This window comes from Nothobranchius furzeri, chromosome 1, assembly GCF_043380555.1.
Source record: "Nothobranchius furzeri strain GRZ-AD chromosome 1, NfurGRZ-RIMD1, whole genome shotgun sequence".
NCBI lineage: Eukaryota > Metazoa > Chordata > Actinopteri > Cyprinodontiformes > Nothobranchiidae > Nothobranchius > Nothobranchius furzeri.
The window spans coordinates 85,190,178-85,205,713 of NC_091741.1; the positions used below are offsets into that span (position 1 = coordinate 85,190,178).

General features: G+C 41.6%; 1 protein-coding gene across 1 annotated transcript in view; it reads right to left on the bottom strand.

Annotated features, from left to right (window-relative positions):
- The window catches only part of cul4b (cullin 4B), a 37,969-nt gene extending 22,433 nt beyond the window's left edge, over positions 1 to 15,536 (bottom strand). Inside the window, exons 1-14 of the mRNA XM_015947964.3 lie at positions 14,888 to 15,536; positions 13,336 to 13,451; positions 13,149 to 13,252; positions 12,998 to 13,067; positions 10,655 to 10,728; positions 10,416 to 10,578; positions 10,128 to 10,217; positions 7,033 to 7,115; positions 6,896 to 6,963; positions 6,671 to 6,789; positions 5,783 to 5,975; positions 5,593 to 5,697; positions 5,397 to 5,507; positions 5,206 to 5,291 (exon numbers count right to left, since the gene is read on the bottom strand). Of these exons, the coding sequence (XP_015803450.3) occupies positions 5,206 to 5,291; positions 5,397 to 5,507; positions 5,593 to 5,697; positions 5,783 to 5,975; positions 6,671 to 6,789; positions 6,896 to 6,963; positions 7,033 to 7,115; positions 10,128 to 10,217; positions 10,416 to 10,578; positions 10,655 to 10,728; positions 12,998 to 13,067; positions 13,149 to 13,252; positions 13,336 to 13,451; positions 14,888 to 15,341 (1,836 nt within the window). The 5' untranslated portion in view covers positions 15,342 to 15,536. The remainder of the gene's footprint in view (positions 1 to 5,205; positions 5,292 to 5,396; positions 5,508 to 5,592; positions 5,698 to 5,782; positions 5,976 to 6,670; positions 6,790 to 6,895; positions 6,964 to 7,032; positions 7,116 to 10,127; positions 10,218 to 10,415; positions 10,579 to 10,654; positions 10,729 to 12,997; positions 13,068 to 13,148; positions 13,253 to 13,335; positions 13,452 to 14,887) is intronic.

Genomic DNA, 15,536 nt, shown 5'->3' on the forward strand with positions numbered 1-15,536 from the left:
CCATTGCTTTTGTTCTTTTGTGATGAAGTGGAGGAAACTAAGCTGCTTTTTTCTTTATACAAAATGGACCACACACACATTAATTAATGCTGCATTTAGTTTTATTCATTTTAATTAAACAGATTTTCCATAATGTGTTTCATTATTTAAAAATAAGGGGCGTGCGGAAGGCGGTAAAAGAGGCGAAGCAGCGCTCTAGGAGCCTGTGGCGGGGACTGAGGACAATAACGGATTATAAATCACCAACAACCGGTATGATGAACGCGGACGCAACTCTGGCAGACGAGCTGAACACTTTCTATGCTCGCTTCGAGGCTGCAGCTAAGGACTCCAACAACGCTAGCGCTAGCGGCGCTAACGGCTGCAGACAGGAAGATACTGCCAGCACCGGAAACATGCTTGTCATCTCCGAGCATGACGTGAGGAGAGCCTTCAAGGGAGTGAACACCAGGAAAGCAGCAGGACCAGACGGCATCCCAGGTCGTATCCTCAGAGACTGCGCATACCAGCTAGCTCCTGTGTTCACTGAGATATTCAACATCTCTTTATCTCAGTCAGTGATCCCCACATGCTTCAAGGAGTCCATCATTGTTCCTGTCCCGAAGAAACCCCACACTGCTTCTCTCAATGACTATCGCCCCGTAGCCCTCACCTCAGTAGTGATGAAGTGCTTGGAACGCCTGGTCAGAGACTTCATCATTTCTTCCCTACCAGACACACTGGACCCACTACAGTTCGCTTACCGTCCAAATCGTTCTACAGACGATGCCATCTGTCATCTCCTCCACACATCACTCACTCACTTGGACACTAGAAGGGGGAATTATGTTAAAATGCTCTTCATCGACTACAGCTCTGCATTTAATACCATAAAGGTTGGTTTATGCTTGACGCGTCCGCGAAGTCCGCACGGCTCCGCGTGGAAAAGTTGCGTCATTTTGAGTCATTTTAACAACCACGCCCCTCCACCGCGTCTCCGTACGGCCCAAGATTTCCGCAACGCACACCTCGGAAAATTTCTAACCACGCGGACGGTCGGACGCGGAAAAACATGGCGGACCGGCACGGCAGAGGTTCGTAAATACAGACATTTGTATGATTCAGCTCTCAGAGATCACCGTGATCAACATGTTGTTAATAATTCTTGGAGAGAAATAGCTCGCACTGTCGGAAAAGACGAGAACGCTGTTAAAAATGCTGAAATACCATGTTGTAAACAGTGATTTCTACTTCTACTATGGTGTAGTGTTGGATGCATGCTGTAGATCTCCATGCTGCCCCGTTCAGTTTGGGAGAATATTGGCTCACCGCAGAGACGAGCCGCACAAACCATAAACGCTGCGAGTTGTGAAGCGCGTTCCAGCCGCGAGCCGCATCACCGCGCGGAAAGTAAATGCGTCAAGCATAAACCAAGCTTTATTCCCTCCACACTCATCACCAAACTGGAGCACCTGGGACTGAGCTCATCTATGTGCCAGTGAATCTCCAACTTCTTAACTGGCAGACCACAGGCAGTAAGGATGGGCGGACATGTCTCAGCCCCCACCACTCTCAGCACTGGAGCCCCCCAGGGGTGTGTTCTAAGCCCCCTGCTGTACTCTTTGTACACATACGACTGTGTGGCCAGTACCAGCTCCACCACCATCATTAAGTTTGCTGACGATACCGTCGTGGTGGGCCTGATCGCTGACAACAACGAGGCGGCCTACTTAAAGGAGGTCAGGAATCTGGAGACATGGTACAAGAGGAACAACCTCCTTATAAACGTCAGCAAAACGAAGGAGTTGATAGTGGACTTCAGTACAAAGCAGGAGAGGAACTACCAGATCCCCGTCATCAACGAGTGCCCAGTGGAGAGAGTGAGCAGCTTCAATTACCTCGGTGTTCACATCACGCAGGACCTGTCATGGTCCTGTCACATCAACAGACTGTTCTCTCTGTTGAGGTCAGGAAAGTGATTCCGCTCCCTGAAGACCAACACAGAGAGGCTGAGGAGGAGTTTCTTCCCGCAGGTGGTACGATCTTTAAACCACACCACCACATAGTAAGTGTACACACATATGGTTCTCACACACACTGAACAGTCTGGACTTTGCTTAAGCACAGTTGCACTACAAAGTCACTAAAATGTGTTTTGCACAACTCTGGACATTACATATATATTTTTTTTTTCATTTCCATTTTTAATACCTGTTCAGCCGCTGTTTTGTATAGATATTTTTATTTCTTTATACATTCTTATACATTTACATACTGTGTATTTTGTTGTACAGTTACTTTATTCTCAACTTCAACTTATATATATATATTATCTTATTCCTTCCCAGCTAAATTTACCTTTTATTCTAATTTGTATTGTATTGTGTATTTTGTTGTAAAGCTTTTCTATTATTAAACTTTAATTCAGATATATTTTACCTTACTCTTTCCCAGTTAAATTTACCCTTCATTTTAATTCGGGGTGAACAGTTTTTTTTATTTTCAACTCTTAGGTCATGAGCAGTTGTGTAAGGCATTTCACTGCATTTCGTACTGTGTATGAATGTGTATGTGACAAATAAAATTTGAATTTGAATTTGAACACACACACACACATCACCTAACACACACACACATCACCTTCCCCCATCAGTCTCACAAATCTTCTAGGACCTGACAGTATTTCTGGGTAGGCCCTCATAACATGTGACAAGAACCTGGCTAACGTCCTCATTTCCATCGCTCCCTTGTTTAAATCCACAAACATGATTCCCCTTCCCAAGAAAGCTCTCGATCTGACTGAATGTCTACAGGCCAGTTGAGCTCACATTCAACAAGAGTTCCAAAGAGTCTGCTGGACCTCATTCAGACACTCTGGAGCCCCTTAAGTACAGGTCCTTCTAAAAAATCTGCATATTGTGACAAAGTTCATTATTTTCTGTAATGTACTGATAAACATTAGACTTTCATATATATTAGATTCATTACACACAACTGAAGTAGTTCAAGCCTTTATTGTTTCTAATACTGGTGATTTTGGCATACAGCTCATGAAAACCCAAAATTCCTATCTCAAAAAATTAGCATATCATTAACCTAATCATCTGAATCAACTAATTAACTCTAAACACCTGCAAAAGATTCCTGAGGCTTTTAAAAACTCCCAGCCTGGTTCATTACTCAAAACCGCAATCATGGGTAAGACTGCCGACCTGACTGCTGCCCAGAAGGCCATCATTGACACCCTCAAGCAAGAGGGTAAGACACAGAAAGAAATTCCTGAATGAATAGGCTGTTCCCAGAGGGCTGTATCAAGGCACCTCAGTGGGAAGTCTGTGGCAAGGAAAACATGTGGCAGAAAACGCAGCACAACGAGAAGAGGTGACCGGACCCCGAGGAAGATTGTGGAGAGGGACCGATTCCAGACCCTGGGGGACCTGCGGAAGCAGTGGACTGAGTCTGGAGTAGAAACATCCTGAGCCACTGTGTACATGCGTGTGCAGGAAATGGGCTACAGGTGCCGCGTTTCCCAGGTCAAGCCACTTTTTTATCCAGAAACAGCGGCAGAAGTACCTGACCTGGGCTACAGAAAAGCAGCACTGGACTGTTGCTCAGTGGTCCAAAGTACTTTTTTCAGATGAAATCAAATGTTGCATGTCATTCGGAAATCAAGGTGCCAGAGTCTGGAGGAAGACCGGGCAGAGGGAAATGGCAAAATGCCTGAAGTCCAGTGTCAAGTATCCACAGTCAGTGATGGTCTGGGGTGCCATGTCAGCTGCTGGTGTTGGTCCACTGTGTTTTATCAAGGGCAGGGTCAATGCAGCTAGCTATCAGGAGATTTTGGAGCACTTCATGCATCCATCTGCTGAAAAGCTTTATGGAGATGAAGATTTCATTTTTCAGCACGACCTGGCACCTGCTCACAGTGCCAAAACCACTGGTAAATGGTTCAATGACCATGGTATTACTGTGCTCAACTGGCCTGCCAACTCTCCTGACCTGAACCCCATAGAGAATGAATCTGTGGGATATTGTGAAGAGGAAGTTGAGAGACGCAAGACCCAACACTCTGGATGAGCTTAAGGCTATCGAAGCATCCTGGGCCTCCATAACACCTCAGCAGTGCCACAGGCTGATTGCCTCCATGCCACGCCGCATTGAAGCAGTCATTTCTGCAAAAGGATTCCCGACCAAGTATTGAGTGCATAACTGAACATAATTATTTGAAGGCTGACTTTTTTTGTATTAAAAACACTTTTCTTTTATTGGTCGGATGAAATATGCAATTTTTTGAGATAGGAATTTTGGGTTTTTATGAGCTGTATGCCAAAATCATCAATATTAGAAACAATAAAAGGCTTGAACTACTTCAGTTGTGTGTAATATATCTAATATATATGAAAGTCGTATGTTTATCAGTACATTACAGAAAATAATGAACTTTATCACAATATGCTAATTTTTTGAGAAGGACCTATATGCCTACTGGTCCAACAGACCTCCCTGAGATGTTACTGGCACTGCACTTCCTCAGCCCCATCCTCACACCCCGTTCACCCATGGTTGTGTCAGCTCGTACAAGGATGACATCACACAACACAGCAGGGATAGGACACATCACTGATGGAGACAAAACGGCCCACAAGAGGGAGGTGAGGACCAATCTGGTCTAAAAACAAAAAGATGATAGTGGGCATGAAGAGGGAGAGACATCACCAGCCACCGTTCTTAACATGGAGAAAGTGAACAGCTTTAAATATTTGAGAGTTCACATCAACAAGGACCTCTCCTGGTCACTCATCATCACAGAGCTGGTCAAGCGGATCAGCAGCAGCTGTACTTTGGGAGGACGCTAAAAGGTGTTGAGAAGCTTCTACATCACTGATTTTGATCAGCTGCACCACAGTGGGGATGACTGGCATTACACTGTTAAGAGACCCCAATGCCAGCTTTTGGTTTTTGATTGTTTGGGTTTATAGATTTTGCTGTTTGGCTTTCACCCAGGCAGCACATAGAAACGCGTTTCCTTGTTACACATTTGAACAATCGTCTTAAAACTATTGCTCAGTATTTTCAGCTTTCAGATCACTTGTGTTGCAAACAAAACCGTATGACATCCAATAACGTCTGTTTTTAGTTGAAATTGTTGATGAAAGCATGAAAAACCCCAAACAGAAATGAGGAGTTTAAAAGCAGAGCTACAGCTGCTCTGCTTTGTCGTCGTACCTGCTTGAACTGCACCATTATGTCTTTAGAAAGCTCCATGTCCTTGAACATTCCCTCCAGTTTACTGGTGAACGCTGCTCCACATTCTGAGAAAACATTTTACAAAGGTCAGACATCGATGTGCACCTATTGTCCATGTTATGATTGTGTCACTTCTGAGCACTTGTCTATGTTTATTCCATTCAACCCACCATGTTTCAGCTTTGACAACATTGATTTTTCAGCATCCACCGAGGCACTTTTTCCAACCAGCAGCCTCTTGGCCAGATCCTTTTTGTAAAACGCCTCAAAGACATCCTTTCCTGTGAGTGATTACAACACATGGTTACAAGAGAAAAAAATCAAAGCGGAAGAACAAAGAAGCAACAACATGTTAGAAAAGGATACCATAGATAAATCTAAAGATAATCATGATCTTATCCAGCATCTTCTCAAGTTCCTCGTCTGTTGCCTCTTTGTTTCCTGCCCTCAGCTTTGAATCCACATGTTTTGCTGTAAAAGAAAAGTAAAGCAGGTCATCAAGAACATGAATAAAGTCTTATTTGGTGGTAGTAATAACTGAATTGTTGATATTCACCAATAAGTTCTGCTGGTTTATTTGGCCTTTTGTTGATGAACGTCTCAAAAGCTTCCTTCATGGCATTGACAAACTTCTCATTTTTTAAGAAACACACATCGATGATGTGATCCACCTTGTCTTTGAAGTCCAGCAGCTCTTGCACCATTGTTTTGTCTTTTTCCGGGTTGATTACGATTGTGCTTCCAAATGCCTAAAAAACACACACAAAAATGGCAGGAAATTTTTGTTTTAAAAACAGGAATTAACAAAACCACTCCAGAAGCTCAGCCTAACCCACAGTTCAAACCGGGTGCGTCTGCACCGTGCCGCTAGCAATAGGATTGGGTTTTATTTTTGATGCAACATACTTCTGGGACACATCCCACTCTAAACAAGGCTAAACAAGTAAAAAAAAAAAAAAAAAAACACACACACAGACACATAAAATACACGTTGTGTTAATTTCAAAATAAAAGACTATTGCAGAGTTCCTCAACCACGTAATTGTTACGTCTTTACTGGTGACCAAACGAGTCATTAGCTTCCTGCATCTTTTAAGCAAGTTTTTTTGTATGGGTGAGGCTTTTATCCTGGCAGTGGAGAATCACAACATCATTTATGACATCACACATCCGTTTAACAAGGACAACACCAAAAAGGAGAAGGCATGGACCAAAAAAAATAAAAATAAAATAAAATAATTATGGGAGCGGACAGTGAGCAAAGTTATTTTAAAGCAACATCATTTCTCCTGTGATCGTGTGAGTCCAGCTACACAGACGGGGTCAGATTTTCTCCAGGTATGAAGTCACGTGCCGTGGAGCTCATAACTAAGCTGTGCTCCCGCCGTAACATGCTGCACACACACGCAGTGTGAACTGTGCTTAACAGTAAATCCTCTCACACCTTTATGTATTCAATCCACTGCTGCAGGAGCACCTGAACGCCACCTCGCACTCGACTGAAGAGTTGATAGAGAAGAGACAGATCCTGAATTCTGTTCTCGTCCAGCAGGTGAGTCAGCCCTGCGAAGTTCCATCAGCACACAATCAGAACCGTCTCCCCGCTACAAACATCCACTACATCATACTCAGGCCACATGTTTATATAGAACAAGCTGTACAGGAGCACCTTTCTGTAGAACAGCAGTGAGATGTTCACCGAGCAGCTGCTTCTCCACTGTAGCAATGAGCGCTTTCCTGGAAGGAAATGAAATCTCAGGTTTCACACGAATCGCCACCTCAGAACAAAAGAAGACCCAAACTCACTGTGTGCTCTGGTCCAGATATGTGATTACTCTGTCAGCCTCCTCTTCCAAGCGTTTGTTGACATGATGGAGATATTCTGGCATCTAGAAAATGGCCAGATTTACACCACAAAGTCATGGATTTCTGGTCTTTGTAAATAAACATTTTATGATAAGCTACTTGCACAAATAGGATAAAAATTAAATACATCTTAGCCTCCTTATACCCAAATTGGTGTGATTTTATTTTTTCTTAGCAAATTCAGATTAGCTGGACCTCATAAGCATGAAAAAAATAATTTGTTCAAAATTAGGAAAAACATTTTTGGGAAACATCCTAAAATGAATAACTACAATAGAACAAATGTAAAGGTTACAATTCAAAGTGAAGTCTCTCTAAATGATAAAAGCTGGTCAAGGTGGAAGAGAATAAAATATTATAGTACAAGAAGTCCTTGTATGAGGCCACAGCATCTCAGGTTATCCCTGAGTTATCGTAATATGTGTTACTATTGTTAGAAACAAATGTCAGGAAAAAAAAATGAGAAAATAGAAAAAGGCCTAATAAACTCTTCATCAACTGGGTAGATCAAATACACACCTTTAAAAACACATTTATTGTTCTAAATTACTTAAGCACTCTTACTTCAGTATTCTAAAACTAGTATAAATAGAATTATTTTACCGCTAATCAGTAACAACTTTTGCTTTTGTGTTTGTGGAAGATGGTGTCTTCGGGCATCTGTTTTTGCTCCTTTCAGCGGAAGCTTACAGCTGTGCTTTGTCATAAAGTAGTCCCAAGTCTAAAATGGCACCTATGATTCCTTTAAGTTACTAATTATTTTCACTTGCAGTCAGTCTGATTATTCACGTCACCAAGCAGAATTAGAATCACTGCTGAGTAATGTTTAGGGGTGGGCATCGTTTGATTTTGAACGATTCCGATTCTGATTCCAATTCCTCGTTTCAATTCCGATTCTTTCAAGACATGACTTGCTTTATATGAGACAGCTAACCACAGGTCCTACTTGATGAAATAATCTTAACTCTAACATGAATTTTGATTCTATGAACAATAACATCACCTTTATTTAGACAAAAACATGTTTTGGAGGAAAAAAGATTAAGACTTGCAGCACAGCCAGTGTGTTTGTTTCTGACCACAACCAAAGTCTGGAAGAAGCCTCTGGGATGAGAGGCTAAATGTCTCCAACATGTCCAGAAACGTCCAGCTGTTTTCAGCTAAAACTCTCAGGAGATGTCCAGGATGTCCAGGATGACTGAGAACTACACCTCCATGCTGCAGCAGCATTCAGTCAGAACAGAAAGTGAAACCTAAATGTGGCTGCTGTCAGCAACAATCTAACAGATCTTAAACATTAAAACTCAACAGAAATAGTTCAAAAAGGAAATTAAAATGTTCACAACTTTTGTGTGTGATTTATTATTATTATTATAATTATTTATTGTGGCAGAAGCTGGTGTGGTCCACCACAGAGAAGCTGCTCTAGCATGATGACTATTCTACAGGTTATTGTTCAGTCTTCTGATGCTCACGCTCACGCTGACACACACACACACACACACACACACACACACACACACACACACACACACACACACACACACACACACACACACACACACACACACACACACGAGTGTTGGTGAGCGGCTGCATCTGACTGCTGACGCTCCGTGTGTGCTTTTATTTCTGCAGCGAGACAAACTCACCTCACACCGTCCAGAGTTTGTTCTTTAAAGAAGAAAATATCATTTCTATAGCGCCTCTCAAGATAAAAATCACGAGGTGCTTCAAAAAAACAAAAAATGTAAAAATATAAAAAAGCATTTAGAAAACTGTTAAAAATATATTTAAAATGAGCAAAAATAGGCAATTGTGATTAAAAAAATGTTAAGAAAGAGAGAGAGTGAATAGGAAAGAGGGAAATTAGTGGATCCTGAGCAAGGTGGAATAGGTGGGGAGAGCAGAATAAAGAGAGAGTGGTGAAGGTCACACAAAAGCCACTTGGAACAAGTGAGATTTCAGCTGCTTTTTAAAGGAGTCCACTGAGTCCACTGATCTCAGGCTCAGGGGGAGAGAGTTCCAGAGTCTGGGGACCACAGCAGCAAATGATCTGTCACCTTTGGTCTTTAGCCTGGTGCTGCACAACCAGTAGGCTTTGGTCACTGGACCTCAGGGACCTGCTGGGGGTGTAGGGACTAAGAAGATCACCAATGTAAGATGGTGCTTGTCCATGTAAGGCCCTATAGACCAGAACCAGGATCTTGAAATGAACCCTGAAGTTGACTTTAAAGCTTCTATTAAATCTACCGTGTTGACGTATTCAACATGTTTCCTTTACGTCGCATTTTGGGCTGCAGGAATTAAAGTTTACATTATGGAGTAAAAGTTCGTCAGACGCGTTTGTTTATATTTGGCCACTGCGCGCCGAGTGGGGGGAGGGGGGACTCGGTGCTGCACACAGACAGCTGGTGTGATCAGCTCTGGAAAGCATTGATCACAATTTGCAGATAGCGTTTATTTTTCACTGAGATTGGCCGCAAATTCCTCTTCCGGTCGGCATTCTAGGAATCGGAAAAACTAACAGAAGGAGCTGGTTCCAATCGATGCTCGATGCCCAACCCTAGTAATGTTAATGACATTTAACACTCAAGGCTAGCTGGTACCACTGACATTAGTTTATGCTAAGCTAAAGCTAAAAGAGTACTGTTGGATCTGGTGAATGACTGGGCGGTTTACAATTGTTTTTTCCCTACCTATCCAACAATGGGGAATATGGCAACACACATTTTTACTTTGGGTGGAATATCCCTTTAACTAGACAGAGTGCATGCACTTTAGCAACTGTTTATGACCTAAAACTTTTCCAGTTATTCCTGTTTCACCTTTTTAAGGAGTTAAAATAAGCTTCAGAAAAAGTCTACTTTGTGCCGAACATCTTCGGTTTGTTTAATTTAATAAACTGATAATCAAATAAAGCAGAAAAAAACAGATGTAGCTTAAACATATATTTAGTTTTTTAATAGAGAAGAATCCCACTTTCCCTGAAAATAAACACAATAAAGGAGTAGCACTTAGGTCATATAAATCACCTCTCTTTCCTGCATCAGTCTCTGTCCCTCTGCAGCATACAAGCGATTCGTTTCCTCCAAGAAGCGCAGTTCAAAGGAGTCCTGATAAATCTGTGGTGGACAGAAAGAACATAGGTTCCATTAAAACCATTTGTCAACAGGAAGCTGACAGCTCATCACCCCCCTGAGCAGATTATTAACAGCTGTGTTCATGTTCTTTGTGCAGAACAAAACATATACATGATCAGTCCCTTCAGTAATAGAAACAGCACATTTTTACTTTATTACTTGTAAATAATAAACCTGTACCTGAAGGTCAGAGAGCATGCTCAGCAGGCTCCTCAGGAGGCTGCGGTCTATGGCCTCTCCATTTCGCTCCCTCTCGATCAGCAGCAGGATCCCATCTATGGTTTTGCTCTGGACCTTCAGATCGCTGATGATGTAGAACCTGAACAGCTCCAGGCCCATGTCCCTGCAGACCACGGGAACCAGTGAAAAACCACTTCAACAGACACCAGCCGAACATAAGAGCACAAGTGAACACTCACCAGATTGATGGCAGCATTGAATTTTGTAAAACGTAGGTGCGATCCAAAAACAAAAATATACTCCTAATCATAATCTGTGAAATAAAAACACTCTGTTAGGAACAAGCATTATGAAACTATTTTATGAATATTTTTTAATTTCATTAAGAATCGTTTCACTGATTTTATATACAGTACAGATGCAGAATGACTTGTGCTCTAAACACTCAAACGTTTAGGGTCACTTTGAACGTTTTTACATTTTCATTTCACAAAGAACTAAAATTATGATCATTTTTAAACGGGTCCCCCTTTTAGCAGAGAGGCCTGCTGTCAGCCCAATGCACAGATCCCTGACTTGGCTAATAATCCAGAGTAATCATCCAGAGTAATCATTTTAAATAAAACCAATCAAGCCAATTGTTCTCTTGCAATTGTGTTACACAACAGGATGACCTGGAGGTGCCTTGGCGGTGGCAACATAAGAGATTTGTAAAGAATGGAAGGGATTTTGAGGAAAGCAGACTGTGATGTCATCCATACCCTGTGGACAGCGACAGATTAGGACCCATCCTTGGGGCAGCAGCAGCTCAGGTGGTAGAGCGGGTTGCCTCATGATCGAAGGGTTATGGGTTCGATTCCAGCTCCTACCAGGGGTATTCTGCTGTTGTGTCATTGGGCAAGACACTTCACCCAACTTGCCTGTGTTGGTGGTGGTCAGAGGGGCCGACGGCGCCAAATGGCAGCCTTGCCTCCGTCAGAACGCCCTAAGGCGGCTGTGGCTACATAGTAGCTTACCATCACTGGCAGTGCGTGAATGTAAGAGTTCACGCAAGCGTCTTTGAGTGTCCTAAGAAAGCGCTATATAGGTTCGATTATTATTGTAATTTGTTTTAAAACTGGATAAAGACATAAAACAGACTCCCAGAATGTGCCAGCAACATTTAAAAAAACAACAATAAGCCAGAATTCTGCCTGTAATGGGAGTGGCCAGCACAGTCTCTAAATCTGATCCCTGTTGAGCTGATGTGGGGGCAAATTAGTATGAAGGGAAATTCCCATCAAGTCAATCCACTCTGTGAGAGTTGCTCCAGGAAGCATGGGATGAAATGTCGTCAGAATATCTTACAAAACGGACAGCTAGCATATCTGGGGTCTGCCAGGATCGAACAGCCAAGAAACATGTATATATATAAAGCTATATATATATATATATATATATACACATACATATATATATATATATATATATATATATATATATATATACACATACATATATATATATATATATATATATATATATATATATATATATATAGCTTTATATATATATATATAGCTTTATATATATATATATAATCTTAATTTCAAACTCTAACCATGTATTAGAGATGTTTCCTATTTAGACTAGTTTAACTAAAGTTTCCATAAAAAAAAATCCAAGTGATCACTAACTTTTATGTTTACTTTAAATCCAGGAAGAATTGCTTCAGCTTCTTTGATTTCTGTTTAAATGTTTGTTTTGGATGAAAATGTATGCAATCAAAATGTTCAACCACTTAAAAAACAACACAAACAAAAGAAAAAACACCTGGGTCTGTGTTAGATTATTTTTTTTGCCCTGTAAGAAGGTCCATCTTTTCCTAGTGTTCCAGCTACATTCCTATCCTTCAAAAATCCCTAGAAGTTCTTACTGCAACTCTAAACAGACACCATGATTTGGATCAAATAAAACCAACATCTTGAAGAACGAAATAAGCAGGTTGTAAAAGATTTTCAGTCGTTTTATTACCAACAAAAGCAGCAGCATCAGGTGAGGAGCTCCAACCGGAGCATCGTCTTGGCTCAATCTGACATTTAAATGGTGCAGCAGGGTCAGACTGTCACAGCCAGCTGTTACTGTGATGTCCAAATGCCCCAAAGGGGAAAATCTGGAGCTAACAAATCACGACCTGAGCTGTGCCGTGTGCAGCGGTGCAAACAAGTGCCAATTCAAGTTGTTGACTGAACACACACACACACACACACACACACACACACGCACACGCACGCACACACACACACACACACACACACACACACACACACACACACACACGCCAATACTGATGAGTTTTTCGTCCTAGCCAAGAAGAAATTTGAGCGTTTGTTTTGACAGATTAGAGATCCACAGAAAAACAAATGCATGCTGCTGCACCTTCAGCCAACAAAACTGTAGAATGTTTGCTGAGATTTAATTATCATCTTTAATCCTTGATCAGCTGGTGTCATAATGATTCCCAACTATGAAGTCAGTGCGACGGTTATTTACACAGGAAACCCCAACTTACAGCATGCTGTTATTAAGGTGATAGCACTTACCATTTGTCTGCAGTGATCTTGCCAGCACTTGTCAATTTTCTTTAGGAAAAGCACGCTATCCAGGGCATCCGTAAGAACAGGGTTAAGGGAAAAGTGCACTTTAAGTCAGGGAGCCTGGATTGTTTAGTAACAAACTCAGTGTAAAGGATATTCTCTGAACTGATTGATCTGTGCCTTGATGTGGTCCTCACACACGGCCCTCAGCTGTTTGTAAAGTTTGGCGGATATCTTGTGGGAGCAGAGGTTTTCCACGGCCTGAGAAGACAGACGGGAAAAAGGGTTTCAACTACATCTAGAGCGCCAATTCCTGTCCGGCATAAGCAGGGTAGGTGTGCTACCTGGTAGAGCTCCTCTAGATTGTACTTGATTGATGTGCTGTTCTGTATCGCCTCCACCGCCTCTTTTAGCTTTTGCCAGGTCTCCTGTGTGTAGTTTTCGGGCAATTTGGGCTTTTCTGTCAGGAAAACAAAAGTATGTTGAGTGGACATGCCTGTTTCACATGACATTAAATGATGGTGCCACTAAGCTACTTGGCTGTAATAGCAGAGTAACAACTAGAAAGTCCTCCTGATGTTGAGTTTTATTTGATTATCTAAAATGTTAAGCCCTCAATTTTAATATTTTTTTAAACTTTATTTGCTATTTCACTCTTGGTAGTTTATTTGTCTTACTTGGGACAATTGTATGTTCTTTATTTCACAAAATAATATGCGACAGCTTCAAATTTAAGGCAGATATTTGGCACAGATTTTTAGACATTATTTCTTTAACCCAGTGACGGCCCCCTTGCCTTTGTCCACGACAAGCCAGAACCCCCCAGCTCCAACTCCATCCCACATTAAAAGTGATTAATTACAAACACTCATTTAAATGAAATAGATCACAGTTGTATGTTTTTTGTACTTATTCTGTTTGTTTTAAACTGTAGGATGTGTAATTTGGATTTTATACATTTAATGTTGACAATATTTTAGCAGCCTCAACTTCAGCACAGAAAGACTTGGGAAGACGTCCTGCAGTCTCTCAGACCCTAGGTTGTGAATCAATGCTTTAATGAATAAATATAAAAATAATAATAATGCAGCCAAATTTGTCATGTTCTAATAGGGATAGACCGATGCATTGGTCCGTTGATATTTTGGACCAATATTTATCATTTTTTATGCATCGCATCGGCAGACATACCTCCTTAGTAAAGCCGATTAAAAGTCAGGCACATTCCGGGCAGCCTGGTGCTGCTGCAGAACTTAATTTAAGTTCATATTTATGTTCCTGAATAACATCTGCATAATAAAGGATGTGAAAATTTTGTTTAAACTAAAATGTATTTTTATTCTCCGGTTTTAAATCAGTTAATTGCTTTGTTTGATTCACTTAAGTTAGACGTCTGATTTTAACACTGAGCATCAGAACTGTTGAGTCTCAACTGATGTTATTGACATTTTGAATAAGGTAGAAAACCTCTATGTATCACCAGAAAATCAGCCCAACCAATCTGCAGCAAAAATTGGCTGACAATAACCTCCATATATCAACATCGGTATTGGTACTGGCAATAGAAAAATCCCAATATCGGTAGACCACTACTTTCTCCTAGTAGTTATTTTTGATTTAAGGGACTCTTATCACAGATGTTAATAGAAACAGAACATCTGCCTGATAGTTTTATAGTTAACTAACAACCAATTAAAAAGTAATTTTGGAATGCTAGGCAACATTTGTTTACATAATCTTAATAAAAATATCTAAAGATAATAAACTATATTAGTGACCAATAAAAAGGTTTAAAAACTTGGTAGTCTAAATGAAACGTGCTGTCCAGTGTAAGCATTGGCTTTAGAGCTGGATTTTGTTGCCTGTTCTTTTGTGGACCATCAGTCTGTCTGATACCTCTGAAGTTTTTGATGACTAATTTCTTGGCAGCACCGGGTTTACTGCTGGAGAAGGTGGCGGATCCTGCGGTTTTGGTCAGTCCGTTAGCGTGGTGCCCCACGCCGCCAGCCAGGAACATGGCTTTGCTTTTGTTGTTGGAGCACGAAGCAGCGGCGGCGGCGGCAGCCTCCTCAGCCATTTTCACATCCAGTCCAATGAAATCCACTGAATCCTCAAACCTCAACTTCTTCTGAATGTGCAGCGAAGTGGGGGAGCAAGAGGAGGAGGAGGAATTCAGGGTCTTGGGAGGCGAAGATGAGATTGTGTCACTAGTGTCTTCCCTCTCGGAGCCGTTAATTTTCCTCTTCTTCGTCGATGTGATGTTACCGCTGTCGTTTTTGACATCCGCAGGTTTAGCCTCCTGGGTTGGCGGTGGTGGGGGATTAGGGGAAGATAAACCTGTTGGAAACATGAAAAACGGGAATACTGATTCTTCACAGCCTGTCTTCTGATCCGAAACTTCCAGACTTGTCGGCGGAGGGCGAACGTTCGTCCGGGAGCTTTTGTCTGCCTCTAGCAGGTTTCACTCAGTGTCGCTAACCCAAATAAACAAGACAAATAATAACAAAGTACTCGGTGCTACTCGGGTCTAGCCTCGTCGCTTTCT